The following is a 17,730-nucleotide window of genomic DNA, read 5'->3' as shown; positions in this document are numbered from 1 at the left end:
ATGATATAATGTTGTGAAACCTCTGTACTTGTCCTCTCATAAAGAGAACACCTCACCTTGTGATAGACTCTATAAAAGTGAGAATATGAGTGAAATAAGTACTAAAGTAATGAGGGAGTTGTACGTGTGTGACATCACAGATCTTGGTCGCATTGCCAATGGGAGGATCTACATGGCATTAGTGATCTCGACATTCAAATGCTCATAACTTTCTTATTATTCATTCAATCTTCCTCAAACTTTCAACAATATGTTTCTTTGATTTTTCTCTTTGATATGGATTCAGCTGGTTTCAAGGGTTTCATTCTCCTTTAATTAAAAATCTGGTAGATAGTTTTGCTTTAACTATGGATAGCCGATAGTTGCATAAATCTCTAACAGAAGAATTTCATTGTTTCGGCTCATTTTTCTCTCCAATCATTCTTAACTGTTTCGGAAGCATAAACCATTCAAGAGTTAGGAAAAAGCACAGTAAACATGAGAAACATACATGTACAATGTATGGAAAATTTTGACATTTTTTGCTTTCCATAATATAAGTGCAGTGTTAGAGCATGGTCTAAGTTAAAGGAGAATAAAATCTTTAGAACAAGATAACTTGTGTGAAAACAGAAAAATCAAAGAAACAGATCAACAAAAGTTTGAGAAAAATCTGACAAATAATGAGAAATTTATGAGCATTTGAATATTGCGATCACTAATGCTATGGAGATCCTCCAATTGGCAATGCGACAAAGATGTGTGATGTCACTTGTGAACAACTTTCCCCATTACTTTAGTATATATTTCACATAAATTGCCTCTTTTATCACATCTATCAGTAGATCATGGATTCTTTCTATAGGAGGGCATGTAATACAGATTTTTAAAGAATACACCATGGATAAAGAGTTTGTACCACCATAAGAAAAAGCAAAAAGAGACATTTTGAGGGTATTTTAATGTCCATCAAAGGGAAAGTTGTTCACATGTGACATCACACATCCTTGTTGCATTGCCAATAGGATGATTACCATAGCATTAGTGATTGCAATTTTCAAATGCTCATAACTTTCTTATTATTTGTCCGATTTTCTCAAACTTTCTTTGTTCTTATTCTTTGATTTTTCTGTTCCGACACAAGCCTATGTGATCCAAAGGTTTCATTCCCCTTTAAACGAGACTTCAGAATACGGGACTAAGTGTTTGTATAATATGGAATGTTTTGGAGTGTTTGAAAATGTTTAACATGTAGGCCATTGATTTTCAACGAATTTCCACAGCTGTTCGGTGCCCAGAAATACTTGGGATAGCCAATGGTAGAGTGGATAGCTGGGGCGATACGTTTGAAAGCCAGGTCAGGTTTGAGTGTAACGAGGGATACCGCCTTGACGGAAGTCAGAGAAGGGTTTGTCAAGGAGACAAAACATGGAGTGGAACAGAAACTGTGTGTACAGGTAACAAAAACAAAGAAAGACTTGATTTTAGGTTACTTTAAAAACCAATACTAGAGGTATAAAGCTCTGCTAAGATTTAATTTAAGACATCACTGGAAATATAATTGAATAGTCAATTCCAGTATTGTGTTATGTTGCGGATCATCTGTTTGTTTTATTGGTTAAATGAATAAGTCAGCATATTTAACTGTTGCTGATCATATTATAAACAGTTGCTAGAATCCAACATCCAGAGATGTTGCAAAACTATTAAAAATGTACACATATCTTTTACAATGTATGTTCAAAACCATGAATTAATTTTCTCTTTGTTCAAAAGCATATCAGAAGTCTATGATATAATTTATAGCGAAAAATGCAATGCGATAAATGTAAACAGTTTCTGGATATCCATGGATGAACCGAAGATTAGTAAATTTAAACTTTGAAAGAGAGACAAATCTATTTTAAAAGAAAATATCAATTTGATTGTACTTCATACAGAAGTTATATGTGAAGACCAAGGAACTCTCATTAATGGCTACAAGACGAATGAGAAATCTGTGTACCGTCTGAATGATGTGATTTACTATCACTGCAATGACGGGTTTACACGGGATGGGGAACCACTCAGCTATTGCACTGAGTCAGGAAACTGGCAATACCCAATGCCTGTGTGTGGAGGTCAGTACCTGTCTCTTTCTCTTTTTTTCTGTCTGTTGCTCACTCTCTCAGTATGTCTGTTTTTCTTGCTCTGGGCTCTCTGTCCCTCACTCTCTTTCTTTGTCTCTCAGTCTCTTTCTGTCGCTCACTCTCTATCTCTGTCGGTCTTTCTGGCTCTCTCTTTCTGCCCCCCCCCCTCGTCTCTGTCTCTCGCTGTCTCTGTTACTCTTTTTCTCTCTCTTTCCTTCTCTCTTACACTCTCTCCTCTCAGTCTGTGTGTCTCTCGGTCTCTATCTCTCTTTCTCTCTATTTATCAGTTGCCTACTTTATTGATTCCTCTAGGTTTTGTACAGGAATGCCCAACGATTCCAGTAGGCAATGGGTGTCATATTTTGCCTGTAATAATCACACTGTAAAACTGTGATCACCCTTTTCTTTCACTCCTATCTCTTATGTAAAGTTTCAAACTGTATTGTCATTGAGGTGAAAGTCTGTGCTTCACTACCAGGGGACTGTGTCACCAAGCTGTTAGTAAGTTAAGAGTGACTTTAAGAACGACTGGTGATCCTTTCTTGTGGTAAATGATATTCATCATTAAAGGGCAATTCCACCCCAACAAATATTTGATTTGAATAAAAAGAGAAAAATCTGACAAGCATAACACTGAAAATTTCATCAAAATCGGATGTGAAATAAGAAAGTTATGACATTTTGAAGTTTTGCTTAATTTCACAAAACAGTTATATGCACATTCTGGCTGGTATGCAAATGAGGAGACTGATGATGTTATCCACTCACTATTTTTGTATTTTATTATATGAAAATTTTTCTCATTGTTAAGTGATACAATGATTAATTCCTCCCTGAACATGTGGAATTAGCATTGTCAAATTAAAAAAAAATGAAATATTGTATAATTCAAACAATAAAAAACAAAAGAAATAGTGAGTGATGGACATCATCGACTGAGTCACCTAGTTGTGCATATCACTGTTTTGTGAAAAATAAATGAAACTTTAAAAATGTCATTACTTTCTTATTTTACATCCGATTTTGATGAAATTTTCAGCACTATACTAGTTTCTCTATTTATTCAAGTCAGCATTTTCCTGGGGTGGACTTGACCTTTAAATGTTCATCGGTGGTTATTTAGCATGTAAGAAAGGTTCACAGTCGTTCTTTAAATTACTCTTAACTTAAGAACAGCTTAATGAAACACACACCTGTTTTATGAAGGTGTAGCAATGCTGTATATATTTGGCTGCTTATACTCACGAAGCAGTCTTGGATGATTATTCAATCTTTTTTTTTAATCTGGTACTGGTAACAGCAGAAAATAGAAAGTTTACAGATTTGAACAAAACTTACACAGAATTTTAAAACTTCTAAATAAATGATATCTGTCAGTTACAGAGTAATGAGCAAATGAAGATTAAAAAAATTACTGACAAATGCCAGACTTTGGTCCCACATGTTGTTTGCTGTGTTAGCTACATCAGGAAAAACATGTAGTAATGAAAAGAATATATAATTTCAAGCAAGCTTGAAGTATTTTAATCAAACTTTGTTGTTCTATCTAAATACGCATTCTGGTGTAAGATAAACACTTTACGATAGCATCCAACCATTTCCTATCGAAATTAGATTTTATTTCATAATTTGAACTTGACTCAAAAGCCCATTATTAATTCCCCCCCACCCAGAATCATGCACAGTTCCTCCTCACCCACGAGATGGACAGTGGACGAACTTACAACCAGAAAGTATTGTAACCCACAACACCAGACTTGAGTTACGCTGCCGCAACTGGAGATTCACAGAGAGACTAAACAATGTTAGGTGTAATGATGGAGAATGGTCTGATAGTGATGCAGTACGTCTTTGTAAAGGAAGTATGTATTTCTCTCCCTTCCCTCCTCTCCCCCTCCCCATTCTCCCCCTTCTCCCCTTTCCCCCTCTCCCCATTCTCCCCCATCTCTCCCCTCTCCACTCCCTCTTCTCCCCCTCTCCACCTTTCCTTCTCCACCTCTCCCTTCTCCTCTTCTCTACCTTCTCCCCTTTTCCCCCTCCTCTTCTCTCCCCTTCCCCATCTTTCCCCCCTCTCCCTTTCTCCCCCTTCTCCCTCCTCTTTCCCCTCCCCCTCTCTACCTTCTCCCCTTTTCCCCTCCCGTTCTCTCCCTCTCCCCCTTCCCATCTTCCCCTCTCCACCCTCTCCCCCTCCCCCTCTCTTTCAATACCCATCTTTTTATATGTGTCTAATGGTTCAAGATTGATTGAGATGTTTATGTTTATGAGAATAAATGTTAGAGACAAATTAGACATAATCATCTATGTTTCTCTATGGTGAAGAATGATAGCAAGATCCTAGCCCAAGCTTACTGTTCATCACTATGGTTAAGCTCCCTAGCTAATTATCTCACAAAATATCTCTCAACATATTGTTCTCAATCTAACATTAAAGGAGAATGAAACTCTTGGAGCAAGTAAGCTTTTGTGAAAGCAGAAAAATCAAAGAATAAGATCAACAAAAGTTTGAGTAAAATAGGACTAGCAATAGAAGAGTTATGAGCATTTGAATGTCGAGATCACAAATGCTATGGAGATCCTCCCATTGGCAATGCGACCAAGATCTATGATGTCACAGATGAACAACTCTCCCCTTTTGGACACTGAAAATATACCCCAAAACATCTCTTTTTGCTCATTCTAATCATATGACAAACGATTCATCAATGATATAATGTTGTGAAACCTCTGTACTTGTCCTCTCATATAAAGAGAACACCTCACCTTGTGATAGACTCTATAAAAGTGAGAATATAAGTGAAATAAGTACAAAAGTAATGAGGGAGTTGTACGTGTGTGACATCACAGATCTTGGTCGCATTGCCAATGGGAAGATCTACATGGCATTAGTGATCTCAATATTCAAATGCTCATAACTTTCTTATTATTCATTCAATCTTCCTCAAACTTTCAACAATATGTTTCTTTGATTTTTCTCTTTGATATGGATTCAGCTGGTTTCAAGGGTTTCATTCTCCTTTAATAATTCATCTCAACTTTAAAAAAATAACTTTTTATTCTTAATCTGAATAGAAATAGCGTTCACTGGCATGTATCTCTCATTGTAATACTTAAAAAAAAAAAATCTTTTTCAAGGTATTACCTGCTGTTATAAGCTACTGTCATTGTACCTTGTGATTGGCTGAGAGTTGATTTTAAATTGGACTAAGTTTTCTGAAATAAGGCTCTGGGAAGTCATCCACTTAATGCCGACAAATTCAAGTTATATCAAGGTTTTGGTATCTTTTGGAATAGGGGAGCATTGTGGCCCTGTGGATTAGTCTTCTGAAGTTGAAACATAGGGTTATGGGTTTGAATCCCAGCGATGGCGCAATTTCTTTGGAAACAACTTGATCCACATTGTGCTGCACTCAACCCAGGTGAGGTAAATGGATGCCTTGCAGGAATTTATTCCTTGAAATGTTTCACATTATACAAGGCTGTGGGGCTCAAGCCAGAGTGCATTGGGACGTTATGTCTTAATGTGATAGTACAAGAATATATATATATGTATATTATTATTATTATTTTTATTGCTTTCAATAGGACCATGTGGCATGAGGGGGTCTAACGATATAGCTTTGAATATAGCATATGATCCACCCATCTCCGATGAGGACCGCTCTTCCCATCTGATTCCACATGATACAAGAGTACATTACGAATGTGAACGGGGCTATCGTCTGAATGGGAATCAAGAGATGAGATGCTCGCAGGGGAGTTATGGGTATGGTTCAAATGTGCCCACATGTGAACCTGGTGAGATATAGTTCCTTCTCTGTGTTTGTTGTGTTATCAAAGTTTGCATTTAGAAATTTTCAATACCTCATTATATCATCAAACTTTTTTAGAGACATAAAATTTCAAACCTAGTGATGATAATTAACAATAATGATGATGATAATGATGATGATGAATGTCCCAATTAAAAACCTATGTGTTCCTCTCTCAATTAAGAATTCTATAGTTTTTAAAAGAATTTACATTTCCATTATATCTTATTTATTGTATATTTTTATTTTTTCAAATATTATTCATGTGCATAATTACTTTCTTGAAGTGCCATAAGCACCAAAACGTTGACCTGTGCGCTATTAAGTAGCCACTATTATTAATGTTAAAGCAATAATGCAGCGCCATCCAGCCTGCAACCCAAGTTTCAATGGAAATATTTTCACCAGAATTTGATAAAATCACAATTTCACCTGCATCTTTGTCACATCCGACATCTGGACACTTCCACCATACTTGATTTATTAGTGTCATTTCTTATACATTCACTGTGTCACAGTATCTATGCAGTGCCCACATCTACATGTATGTATACATGTGCGTAAATATGTGATTCCAACAATCATGAAGACACAGCAATCACAATTGTCTTTGAATTTTTTTTAGTGATATGTATCACTGAAAGAAATAGAAAAATTGGCAAATAATGCATATTTTGTATATTTATTCTTGTACTGGAATGCCACTTTCATGCAACCCCCCCCCTCCCCCCTGAATTGCATTTATAGTAAAAGTGTGCTCATACAAGGGCAAATTCATTCTTTTAGCATGGAATGTTATACACCATTGACTTTCATTTTGAAAATGTGATGCACAAATTGCATTAAGACAGAGGACATCTGGACATGAACAAATTACAGCTTTTTTATCATTAATTATCAGTTCCATGCCAAGAGGAAGGTGTACCCCATGGAAAGTTTGTTTACACATCCCCTAGCCAACCATTAAAGCGATCAAATCCTCATCATGGAGACACTCGGCGCCTTGATTGCAGGAATGGTTACAGACCATGGGGCTTTACTCAGAGTCGATGTGACAATGGTCAATGGGACAATAACGGAAGTCAAGATTTCAGATGTGAGCCAAGTGAGTCAGTGACTTTTTATGTAGTTTTTTAAACTCCTTTACACTACAGTCCATCCTGTTTTATCCAAACACGATGAGACCAGCACTTATCTGGATATGAGATTTTGGCAGAATATGGGAAACAGAGACCCAGGGGCGGTATTCTGAGGTCATTTTATCTTTAAAATATTTTATTTTATCTCTTAAAATGAAATTGGTATTCTGAGATGACATTTTATCTCTCAGATAAAATTTAAAATTTCATCTTGCGTATAAATTTTATCTTGCGTATTTATGATGATACGCAACAGAGCAGTGGCTGCGTAGACATACCCATTGCGTATCTGGCCATTGCAACGCGGGTGATGTGCTTGCGCCCAAGTTACTTTGAAGAAAAAATAAAATAAACTTAAAAGAGGGTAGGGGCTATTTTATCTCCGCGACGTTCATTTCGTCAATATTTCTAGGTGAATTAACTCCAAATGTTGGCATGAAAATTAAGAAAAATGATATATTCCTTGAGAACAACACCTTAAAGTTATTCCTGTACAATCAGGAAGCATTTCATAAGACTTTTAGTGACTAATATTGTCTTTGAAATGATGCTTGAAAAGATGCGATATAGACTTCGAAAAAAAGATGAGAGTATTGCCATTTTTGTCTCACCTGCATAGCAGAGTGAGACTATAGGCGCCGCTTTTCCGACGGCGGCGACGGCGGCGTCAACACCAAATCTTAACCTGAGGTTAAGTTTTTGAAATGACAGCATAACTTAGAAAGTATATGGACCTAGTTCATGAAACTTGGCCATAAGGTTAATCAAGTATTACTGAACATCCTGCCTGAGTTTCATGTCACATGACTAAGGTCAAAGGTCATTTAGGGTCAATGAACTTAGACCATGTTGGGGGAATCAACATCAAAATCTTAACCTAAGGTTAAGTTTTTGAAATGTCATCATAACTTAGAAAATATATGGACCTAGTTCATGAAACTTATACATAAGGTTAATCAAGTATCACTGAACATCCTGCATGAGTTTCACGTCACATGACCAAGGTCAAAGGTCATTTAGGGTCAATGAACTTTGGCCGAATTGGGGGTATCTGTTGAATTACCATCATAACTTTGAAAGTTTATGGATCTGATTCATGAAACTTGGACATAATAGTAATCAAGTATTACTGAACATCCTGTGCAAGTTTCAGGTCACATGATCAAGGTCAAAGGTCATTTAGGGTCAATGAACTTTGGCCAAATTGGGGTATTTGTTGAATTACAGCCATAAATTTGAAAGTGTGTTGGTCTAGTTCATAAAACTTGGACATAATAGTAATCAAGTATCACTGAACATCCTGTGCGAGTTTCAGGTCACATGATCAAGGTCAAAGGTCATGTAAGGTCAAAGAACTTTGGCCACGTTGGGGGTATTTTTTGAATTGCCATCATATCTCTATAAGTGTATTGGTCTAGTTCATAAAACGTGGAAATAAGAGTAACCAAGTATCACTGAACATCTTGTGCGAGTTATAGTAGTTTTCAAAATCAGCACTGCTGCTATATTGAATCGCGTGATGCAGGTGAGACGGCCAGAGGCATTCCACTTGTTGTTAAAAAGAAATCTCTGTAAAGACGCACAAGCGTATAGTGCAAGCGTATTGAAGTCAATAAATTGACGCAATCTCACTCCTTCGCCACACCTCCTAGCGGAATGGATTTCCATTGGTTGAGTGATATGAGAGAGTTATAAAAGCGTGTTTCTAATTGGATATTGATTAAAAATAGGTGTGTCTTACAGAGATAAAATGAAGATAAAATTGTTCTCAGAATACCAATTCGGAGAGATTTTAAGGGTATTTTATTTCACTGATTTTAACGAAGATAAAATATTTTATTTTATCTGAGATAAAATGGATCTCAGAATACCACCCCAGGTCCGTATTCTGAAGTCAGGTTTAACTTAGACCATGGTCTAACTCTGTGCTAAAATTATGGGAAGCCAAAAGTGTCAAAATTTTTATTAAGTTGTATGTTTCTTATGTTTACTGTGCTCTTTCCTGATTCATCGATGGTGAAGACAATCATCTATTTATACTTCCTAGACAATTATGAATGATTTGAGATCGAAATGAGCTGAAAAATGATACATCTACTGTTAGTGATTTATGTAACAATTGGCTGTCCATACTTAAACCACAACTTTAAACCCGACTTCAGAATACGGGCCCCAGTGTTTAATACTTGCCGCAGTGGCTTCTCATTGGTATTAACTTGTAATCTGCTGTAGGCGTGCACTGACTCTATTTCAGTGCTGTCAGCACACAATTATGGGGGGATTTTTTATGGAAATAAAATCAATTTGTTGCCAAACATGTCTGTCATTTGTTATGTAGTTGAGTAAGTCCTATGTACATGTAGTAAATCATGAAGCTTGTGTTTCATAATAGATTTCAAAATATCAGATGTGAGCCAAGTAACTCCATGATTTCATGTGGTTTTGTAAATCCTGTGTAGTTAAACAAGGATCTTCCTCTAACATATTTGAAAAGTCTGTGTGATAATATGCTATAAGGTCAGTGAAGTACGTCAAGATTTCAGATGTGAGCATAGTATGTCCATGATCTCTTATGTGGTACTGTAAATCCTGTGCAGTAAGTCAAGAAGCTTCTATTTAATGATTGTCTTTGTGAACATGGGCTCTTGGTTCAGAGAGAGAGTCTCAGTCAAAGTTTCAGATATGAGACAAGTAAGTCCATGATTTCATGTGGTTTTGTAAATCCTGTGTAGTTAAACAAGGATCTTCCTCTAACATATTTGAAAAGTCTGTGTGATAATATGCTATAAGGTCAGTGAAGTACGTCAAGATTTCAGATGTGAGCATAGTATGTCCATGATCTCTTATGTGGTACTGTAAATCCTGTGCAGTAAGTCAAGAAGCTTCTATTTAATGATTGTCTTTGTGAACATGGGCTCTTGGTTCAGAGAGAGAGTCTAAGTCAAAGTTTCAGATATGAGACAAGTAAGTCCATGATTTCATGTGGTTTTGTAAATCCTGTGTAGTTAAACAAGGATCTTCCTCTAACATATTTGAAAAGTCTGTGTGATAATATGCTATAAGGTCAGTGAAGTACGTCAAGATTTCAGATGTGAGGATAGTATGTCCATGATCTCTTATGTGGTACTGTAAATCCTGTGCAGTAAGTCAAGAAGCTTCTATTTAATGATTGTCTTTGTGAACATGGGCTCTTGGTTCAGAGAGAGAGTCTCAGTCAAAGTTTCAGATATGAGACAAGTAAGTCCATGATTTTGTATGTACATGTAGTACTGTCCACAAGTCATATGATACAATTCGTATGCATATACTTGTGTCCTCTTATTTATATGTGCTACTCTTGTACCTTTCCTAAATTTATGCTTTACCTTTGTTTCTTATTGTTTCCCTAGAGCCATGTGAACCTCTCGAAAATGTGATGAACAAGAAAAGTATAAGCTATAGCACAAGCCAGGAAAATGGGAAATACTCGCATGGGACTGTGCTAACGGTCCATTGTAACACAGACTACATACCCGCTTACGGTAACGGAACTGTGACCTGCAATGCATCCAGATGGTGGCCAGTTATTCCTACCTGTCTACATTGTAAGAATCTTGTAACATTCCATTTAGCATTGCTGTCCACTGACAAAAGGAAGCAACATTTTTTCTAAATTGATTTTTTTTTCTCTTGATTTGGGATATTTTCTGTATGCTCTAGATGATGCTAAAGGAATTGGAGTCGCATTACCCCCTATTTTTGAAATATAGAAGTTTCAAAAGCAGGTATTATATTTCCACATGAAACAATGACACACATTCCTAACTTACTGAAGAAACTCATTCCACAGAGTTGCTTCCTTGTGTTAGTCGACAGCAGAGCAGTAAAGAAAATTGAATGAAAATGAGCACTAAAATCCTTAAAGGGATGCTGAGTTAACTTTCTTGAAAGTAGAAAAATTAGCGTTGCTTGAATGAGAGGTATGTACATGTAGCCCAGTATATTAGTCTCTAGACTTGAAACAGGGTTGTGGGTTCAAATCCCAGCCATTTTCATTCAGCAAGATATTAATCCACATTGTGTTACACTCGACCGGGGTGAAGTGAATGGGTGAACGCAAAAGCGCCTATATGGCGGCTCACCTACGGCCAAGGTAATAATACGATACTATAAAAGTATCATGCACAGTAGAGTATATGCATACAGTAAATGCGCTGTATGAATGGACATTGTTATCATTATTGTACCCAGCCATGGCGTAATTTCCTTCAGCCAGTAATTTATCCACACTGCTGCACTCAACCCAGGTGAGGTGAATGGGTACCCGGTAGAAAGAAATTCCTTGAATGCTTTGAGCGCCTAGGCAGCCCAGCTAAAGCCGGGGTAATAAGAATAGCAGGGCCCGCTGGGAGAACGGTTTTCAGAACTGAAGTGGCTTCCCTGGGTAAATATACCTATATTATTATTATTGTACCACAATATGATATGTGGTTGTGGGTGATCAGATCAATTGCAACTCTTTGTAAGACAGGGCCTTGGTGTGAAGATGCAAGGCACTGATCAGACAGGGTGTCTGAAAGGGGGGGGGGGGGTCATGATTCCCCACTGATATACTAGTATATAGGATCCTGTGTGATGGTGCTGTGGGTATGTATGAAACGAGAGATTTTTGTCATGTTATTTATCACTAACTCTCCATAGAATGCTTCCCGATCTCTCAAGTCACCGAAGAAGTTCTGTCTTATTTTTTTTCTCATCGAACTTCTGTTCTTATATCCAATTGCAGCAAGGAACAAGATAAAAGAATCAGATTCCTCTCAAACTCCAAGCTGGCGTGGTAATTTCATAGACAGTGCATGGCTGGCAAGGGATGGCCATAAGGACAGTGGGGAAGAATATTGCTCAAGGACCAGTAAGTATTGACATTTTAGTACTACGTTATCAGTCTTGTGCCTATACCTACCGTAGGTGGTTGCTGGAGGCATGTATATCTTTGGTCATCCCTTTAGTATGTCCCGTTCACAGGATAACCAAAGAACCATTTGACATTTCAAGTTCAAAATTGGTGCATGTATTTATATGGGAGTGGCAATGATACAATTAGATTTTGGGGTCATTCGATTAGAGGCCATGGGTCATTTCATGCATGGAAATATCTAATTTTCGTGATAACTGAAAAAAAAAAATCTCTTAGGATCAAGTCCAAACTTGAAAAATCATTCTTTCAGGTCATGTGACTGGATTTAAAAAAAGATTTTGTAATATAGGTGAAACGTTTGATCTAAAACATGAAACAAAATAATTATTTTCATGCAACAAAATTTGTTGTTTTTACACTTAATTTCTGGTTGAGCACAAATTATTTTGAGATTATGATAAAGCTGAAGATCTAAGCTTTAATATGATATAATTTTTGTAAGAAGAGGTATCTTAGATGGGTCAGCAGCCAGCCTTTCATAGGCCAAGTACATTTAGCATTTTAAAAACAAGAATACTGCGCTCTGATTGGTCATAGAGACCACACACCCACGCAAATTCCAATGTTCCCACACTGGGCCTCTGCAAGGTCACACTCACCATGTGGTAATCTCTTCAAATTACCCGCGCCTGTTGTTTTGAAAACACTATTCAACCAATCAGAACTCTGGATTTTATGCTACTCAGAAATTTCAGAAATCTCGTCTTGCATTTTGGTGGAAAGAGCTGGCTGCTGACCCATCTAAAGGTGCCACATATCAAGACTAACATTGTAAGAAAGTATAGATTTTGAGCTTTCTGATGATATAAATAATATTTGTGCCCAAAACAGAAAATTTTGCACAATTTGCAAGAGAAAAAAGATGAAGAAAATTCTGTTTGAAGCATCTTTTCATGCCTGAGCTTCACTTATTTATCAAAACATTTTATTCAAAAGAAATCATCAGTATGAAAGAGTAACGTTTACTCTTTCATATGCTACAAAAATAATAAATTTTACTCAAGGAGAAAGTGGCTAAATTCTTTGAGAAAGAAAGTCTCACAGATTTTACAGGGACATGAATTCAGCCACGAGAGGACTTGGATAAATCTTGCTTATTTGCTCATTAACACAGGGGCTTGCAGACTGACTGTATATTCAGGAAGTATTTGAAATAGAAAAAAAAAATGTTCATTTCACTCATGATCGTGTCTCTTTGTTTACATCGCTGCGCATATTATCATGATGTGCGTAGTGTTTTCTCTCAGTTTATTTTTCAATTATTGAAAACTGACTTGCCTGATTGGGCAAGTGCTTCAAAAATTTATGTAGCGCCCTGGGTAAATCTTCCCGACATTTATCCTGTAGAGTTTGCATTTCTGCACATTGGGTGCTGTTCTATAACCTCTTCAAAGAAATTTATACTTACAGTATATGAAATTACTACAGTACTTATATCTCAAAATTAGGACTTTTGAGCTTCTGGATTACTACTTTTTACTATTGAAGGTTGGTAGCTCTGCATTAGTACAAGCTCCATGATTTGAGGTTATTAAAGGGAAAATTCACCCCGACTATGACTTAATGAAAGCAGAAAATTTTCAGAAAAAAGTTGGTGAAGGTTTGCGGAAAATCATTCTTTCAAAGACGAAAGAGCTATGAATTTGTCAAGTTTTGGTTTTGTGACGTCCCTTACAAGCAGATCCTCTATATGTTGTGTGATATAAAATCTATACAATTATCACGAAAAATTGAAAGTAAACTTATCTGTGCGGTGGATACGATATGTCGTCAGACACATCGTACCCCCTTCTATAAGAAAAAATACTTTCGTTCATCAGTTTCCCATTATATTACATGATAGAGCTGCGGGCATATGACGTCTCAAATTTTAAAACTTAAAAAACCCATTTCTTTCTTATTCATTGATGGATTTTCATTGAACCCGTCTTGTTTTTCTACTTTTATTAAAACCAACCTATGGTTGGGTTAAACTTCGCCTTTGAAATATATAGCAATTGGTTCATAATTTCATATCAGGGTCTCGTCACACATTAACCTTAATAGTAATAAGTATGAATTTGTAGCACTATATAAAAAAAAAAAAAATATACATTACTGACATCTTTCCCAATATGCATGCTATTTTGAGGCGGGAAGTCTGTATAAACCATGCTTTCAGACCATGGATCCTTTGTAAAATATGACCCATATAACTTTGTGAACATACGGTAGTGGATCGTATTACCGAACACTTTTCATGAATTCAGTCATATCAAACACATTATTCTCATGAAATTCATCAATCTTTCACCATAAATACACAATTACCTACAAAATATAAATATGTAAAAATTTAGTTGAAATCATTTTTTGTTATTTTAAATTTTACGATATTAGCTTCCAATCAGACCCCTCTTCGCATGTGAAATATTTTGGTCACTTCAAAAAGGTATCGTATTACCGAACGTGTGTTCTCTATGGGAAAAATTGAGAACACAACAAAATCACTGATGAGCTATTTTGACCATATTTTATTTTAGAATATTAAGACTTTTGAAAATGTGCTTTTGACCATTTTTCGTCATCTTTCTATTCAAGTTCTCTTTGGAAGGATGGTGCAAAGTTTTGAGCGTATGAAATTATTTTCTGAAGCGTACGATGCCCGCGTTCGGTAATACAAGGCTGGTCGGTAATACAATCACTCACTATACATTTTTTTCTTCTCTTTGTTTCTGTAGGGGTGACCAAAAACCCGTGGTGGAAAACTGTAATGGATGTCGTCTACAACCTGACCTTGGTGAAAATATACAACCGCCTCGATAGAAACTATCATAGTGAGTGTCACGAAACCAAACTGAAGTATATTCTCGCCTCGACGCATGGAAATACCCGTGACAAAAAGCTTGCGAGAAGAAATTGATTTTTACAGGTTCAAGACTTCAAGATGAATCTTCAACACACATGTGTATATATTTCAACACAAGCACAATAAAATACCAGCTCTGAGACATACGTCTCCCTCTCTTTCATAGCTATACTATCTTCTGACTAGAATTCACTTTCCTTCCACTATTTGTAACATACCTTTATTTAAATATAGCCCACTGTTAACATAAAAATATATAAAGGAATATATAAGGAATTCTCTACCCTATGTTTCTCCTAGTCCAAAATTACATAAACTACTCTAGCCAATCAAGGCTCAGGACTGACTTATACAAGTTATATTATTCCTTATCTTGGGATGGATATAAAGGGATACATAGAGAAACTACATGGAACCAATCATCTCGCAGGACCACCTTACATAAGCGTTGGACGGTGCATTTAAAGAAATACATAACAAAACTTCTTTGGACCAATCACATCGTAGGAGTTCCTTACATAAGTTAAGTTGTTCGTTGTCTGGAGATGGATACAAAAAGTTACAAAGAAGAACCACTTCTGGCCAATGATACTATAGGGCTATCTTGCATAAGTGTCTGGAAAGGAACTAAAGTTTTGTAGAGAGAAACTCTTTCTAACCAATCACAGTTAAGTGCTTTCTTATATAAACTGTGTTTTTCCAGGCAGGGGTAATGAATGTTTATCCCTCCCTTGACGTTTGTATCAAGGACAAAGACTCCTGCAGTAGGAGAAAAGACCCTGGCCTATTTGGAGTCATGGCCTTAAGGCTTGAAGCCATATGAACGTAAATCCTGGCATGTGAAATGGGTTACTGTATATACTATTAGGACTTTCACATGCCTACTTTAATCTTAAGTACCCACCTATCATTTAGAAAGAATATAATTTAACTGTGAGGACTACTTCGTCACAGTGAGTCTAATACATCTTTGATCCATATTCTAAACCATAATGTTTCAATCTTACTATGGATAGCCAATGTGTACTACATTCTATGGATAGCCAAATGTATATGGATTATCAAATGTGACAATGATTGCCAATTAATTTACCACCTTTTCTAGCGTCTGGTGCATTGTTACTTTATAAACAAAAAAAATTAGCTAATGGTGATACATGTGAGTGCGGGCCGGGCCCCGCAACATAAAAACTTAGCAATTGATCGTGGGGCTTAACCTTACAAGAAATACAAAAGGAATGAATCGGCTATTTTTGTTAATTTGTGCAGCAAAATCATATTGACATTGAATCAAATGAAAGATTTGTACCTATATCAGTTAACTAATGACATTCTTATTGGATTATGCACAAATGGGTGAGAATTCTGAAAAGTTAAAATAATGTGTTTTCCTGTATACATAAAATTTGCACCTTGAGCAGTAAAGATTCCAATATTTTCTTACAAGAAAAGAAATGTTTCATTTCTAATTGACGCTTGTTACCATGGTTAGATACGCTATGTTATTAATGAGTCCACTGTTTGAAGAGTGGACTCATGAATAAAATAGTGTGGATAACTACGGCAACAGGTGTCAATTTGGCGCACTGTGACAAAAGCGTGCATCAGCATTGGACATTTTTTAGTATACGCGGTAAAATAAGCGTAATTTATACAGGAAATCTGCATAAACCATGGACTCAACCGTGGGTTTTCAAAACCACCTTTGTGAATTTGGGCCTATAAGTCTGTCCTGAACACTTTTCATTGTAGGATATGATTTAGTGGGTGCAGAGGTGAGAATAGGCGTACATGAAGATTACTCAAGAAACCAGCTGTGTGGAGCCCCAATAACACATCAACAAGTTGCGGACAGTAACGAAGAAAACCATGGGATTGCAATAAGGTGCGTGAGAAACGGCTCTGCTGGTATCTACGGGAGTGTTGTCAGTGTGCATATTCCAACTGGGCCTGACGAGGAACGGGAGCTCAGCCTATGTGAAGTTGAGGTATATGAAGAAGGAAGCTCTATATCAGGTAGGTAGACTTTATAGCCTATATTCTAGGCGTAGACTGCAGCCTTATCTTGGCTGTTTCGTGAAATGTATGCAATTTGTCGGATGTGGAAGACTGTGAACCATGGTGCAATGCAGCCACCCTCCGTACACTCTGGTTTTGCTTTCGTTGTTGTTTTCTTCTTATAGGCCGTGATTCGGTGTGGGTTTTTTCGTGACGAGGAAAATTCACGGTTTGTAGTCTTCTGCATCAGATGTATTGCATACCTCCGCGTAACGGCATCAGACGCGTTAAAGATAAGACAATAGTTGCAACCTCCGCCTAGATCAATTGCATATAGTTAATTGACTGATCTGTTGATATTTGTAAAACCTTTGCCCACGATAAGTGGTTAAAGGAAGCGTAATTTATCATGGTCGTCCGATTCGTCCCAAACCAAAATAGCAGTCTGTTAGGCTAGTATTGAGAAACCATCACCCTTGTACAGACAGAAGTCATTGTATGGAGTGATTAGGTCATTCCTTATGGATGTGGGTGACCTTTACAAAGAAGTGTTGAAAAGTGCTTTGAAGAGCAAAATCATGAGCCAATTCAAAGCTGTGAGTTACCAAAGAAACCATTTAGCTTGCAATTTTGTTTATTTACCTCTACCGTATACAGTTGACTTTCAGTCAAATTGAGCACGTTGTCTCACATGTGCAAGTATAATTAAAACAGTTACACAATTAGTCCCATCAACAATACGGTGGCATGCGCTCTCACGTTTGTTAGTAAGGCCTGCACTGCATTTATTGCACACAAAGTCTTCTCTCTTTGTGCAACAAACAAAAAATTGTGGTGTAGAACGTCCATCCATCTGTATCATAAAAATCTG

At 36.8% G+C, this 17,730-nt stretch overlaps 1 protein-coding gene across 3 annotated transcripts in view; it reads left to right on the top strand.

Annotated features, from left to right (window-relative positions):
* The window catches only part of LOC129277852 (sushi, von Willebrand factor type A, EGF and pentraxin domain-containing protein 1-like), a 105,635-nt gene that overhangs the window by 38,643 nt on the left and 49,262 nt on the right, over nucleotides 1-17,730 (top strand). For all 3 annotated transcript variants that reach the window (XM_064110276.1, XM_064110275.1, XM_064110277.1), the window contains 9 exons: nucleotides 1,263-1,436; nucleotides 1,920-2,099; nucleotides 3,782-3,970; nucleotides 5,691-5,903; nucleotides 6,819-7,022; nucleotides 10,446-10,640; nucleotides 11,822-11,947; nucleotides 14,734-14,829; nucleotides 16,614-16,877. In XM_064110276.1, the coding sequence (XP_063966346.1) occupies nucleotides 1,263-1,436; nucleotides 1,920-2,099; nucleotides 3,782-3,970; nucleotides 5,691-5,903; nucleotides 6,819-7,022; nucleotides 10,446-10,640; nucleotides 11,822-11,947; nucleotides 14,734-14,829; nucleotides 16,614-16,877 (1,641 nt within the window). The remainder of the gene's footprint in view (nucleotides 1-1,262; nucleotides 1,437-1,919; nucleotides 2,100-3,781; nucleotides 3,971-5,690; nucleotides 5,904-6,818; nucleotides 7,023-10,445; nucleotides 10,641-11,821; nucleotides 11,948-14,733; nucleotides 14,830-16,613; nucleotides 16,878-17,730) is intronic.

Source organism: Lytechinus pictus, chromosome 15, assembly GCF_037042905.1.
Source record: "Lytechinus pictus isolate F3 Inbred chromosome 15, Lp3.0, whole genome shotgun sequence".
Classification (NCBI taxonomy): domain Eukaryota; kingdom Metazoa; phylum Echinodermata; class Echinoidea; order Temnopleuroida; family Toxopneustidae; genus Lytechinus; species Lytechinus pictus.
Note: the sequence above shows the minus strand (reverse complement) of the source record. Positions and strands in the feature narration are given on the sequence as shown.